Source organism: Augochlora pura, unplaced genomic scaffold, assembly GCF_028453695.1.
Source record: "Augochlora pura isolate Apur16 unplaced genomic scaffold, APUR_v2.2.1 APUR_unplaced_5101, whole genome shotgun sequence".
In the NCBI taxonomy this organism is placed as follows: domain Eukaryota; kingdom Metazoa; phylum Arthropoda; class Insecta; order Hymenoptera; family Halictidae; genus Augochlora; species Augochlora pura.
The window spans coordinates 475-1,693 of NW_027585530.1; the positions used below are offsets into that span (position 1 = coordinate 475).

General features: G+C 41.5%; 1 protein-coding gene across 1 annotated transcript; it reads left to right on the top strand.

Moving 5' to 3' along the window:
• The first annotated feature begins 274 nt into the window (after positions 1 to 274).
• Positions 275 to 1,085, top strand: LOC144477902 (uncharacterized). Its single transcript, XM_078195635.1, has one exon. The coding sequence runs from the start codon at positions 285 to 287 to the stop codon at positions 1,083 to 1,085; it is 801 nt and encodes a 266-aa protein (XP_078051761.1). The 5' UTR covers positions 275 to 284.
• The last annotated feature ends 134 nt before the right edge of the window (positions 1,086 to 1,219 follow it).

Here is a 1,219-nt window from a genome sequence, read left to right on the forward strand (position 1 = left end):
TTACTCTGTCCGATCCCTGATCCAACTTCGTACGGGTTAGCCATAAGTCGCGCCTAAGGAAAGTAATATGTATTACGAAGTACGACACAATTGTTCTAATCTACGGATAGACCAATTGTCCGTACGGTTACTATCCTCGATATAGTATTTTGTTTAAACAATAAGACTATACTATAGTCTCTCCCTCACTACGGTTAGGGCGAGTCAGTTGGACCATATCCTATTTGTCCGGTTCGCAGTCCCGTGACACAACGTATGATTCGAGCGAGCCATCCACATATCGGATGTATTTTGACGTTAACAATTTGTACGGTTGGGCCACGTTGAAGAACAACGCGGTTTTCGGAAAGACGATGGAGAACGTACGAAATCATGCGAATGTAAAATTGTTATCGCGATGGAGCGGCCGATACGGCATGGAACGTTTGATAGCTCGACCAAATTTCCACAGCTGCACCATATTCTCGGAGGATTTTGTGGCGGTTCAATTGAACAAAATGTCTATTAAATTTTATAAACCAATTTACGTAGGCATGTCGGTGCTGGACATATCGAAAATATGTTTGTATGATTTTCATTATGGTTACATGCTTCCAAATTTTCGAGAGAGATGCAAGATTTTGTACACGGATACGGACAGTTTGATTTATCGAATTACTTGCGACGACTTATACGAGACGATAAAACGTGACATTGACCGATACGATACTAGCAATTATGATAGAGACAATGCGTACGGTGTTCCGATCGCAAACAACAAAGTCATCGGATTGATGAAGGATGAGAACGGTGGTAAAATCATGATGGAGTTCGCGGGTCTTCGTTCAAAGATGTATGCGACTCGGGTGGAGAACAAAAACGATGTGAAAAAAATTAAAGGAATTAGTACCAACGCAACAATCAAAAGTATAACTTTCGATGATTACTTGGCATGTCTATACAATCATTTGGAAAAGTCAGTTTGCATTAAATTGATAAAGTCTCTAAAGCATTGCGTGTATTCGATATCACAAATGAAATTAGCGTTGAGTCCGCACGATGATAAACGCTACATTACCGGTTTTGGGGTATTGGGGACATTATGATATCACTAGGAGAGAGAGAGAGAGAGAGGGAGAGAGAGAGAGAGAGAGAGAGAGAGAGAGATAGAGGGATAGAGGGATAGAGGGATAGAGGGATAGAGGGATAGAGGGATAGAGGGATAGAGGGATAGAGGGAT

Coding starts and splice junctions, on each gene's coding strand:
- LOC144477902 (XM_078195635.1), top strand. CDS start 285: ATGTATTTTGACGTTAACAATTTGTACGGTTGGGCCACGTTGAAGAAC.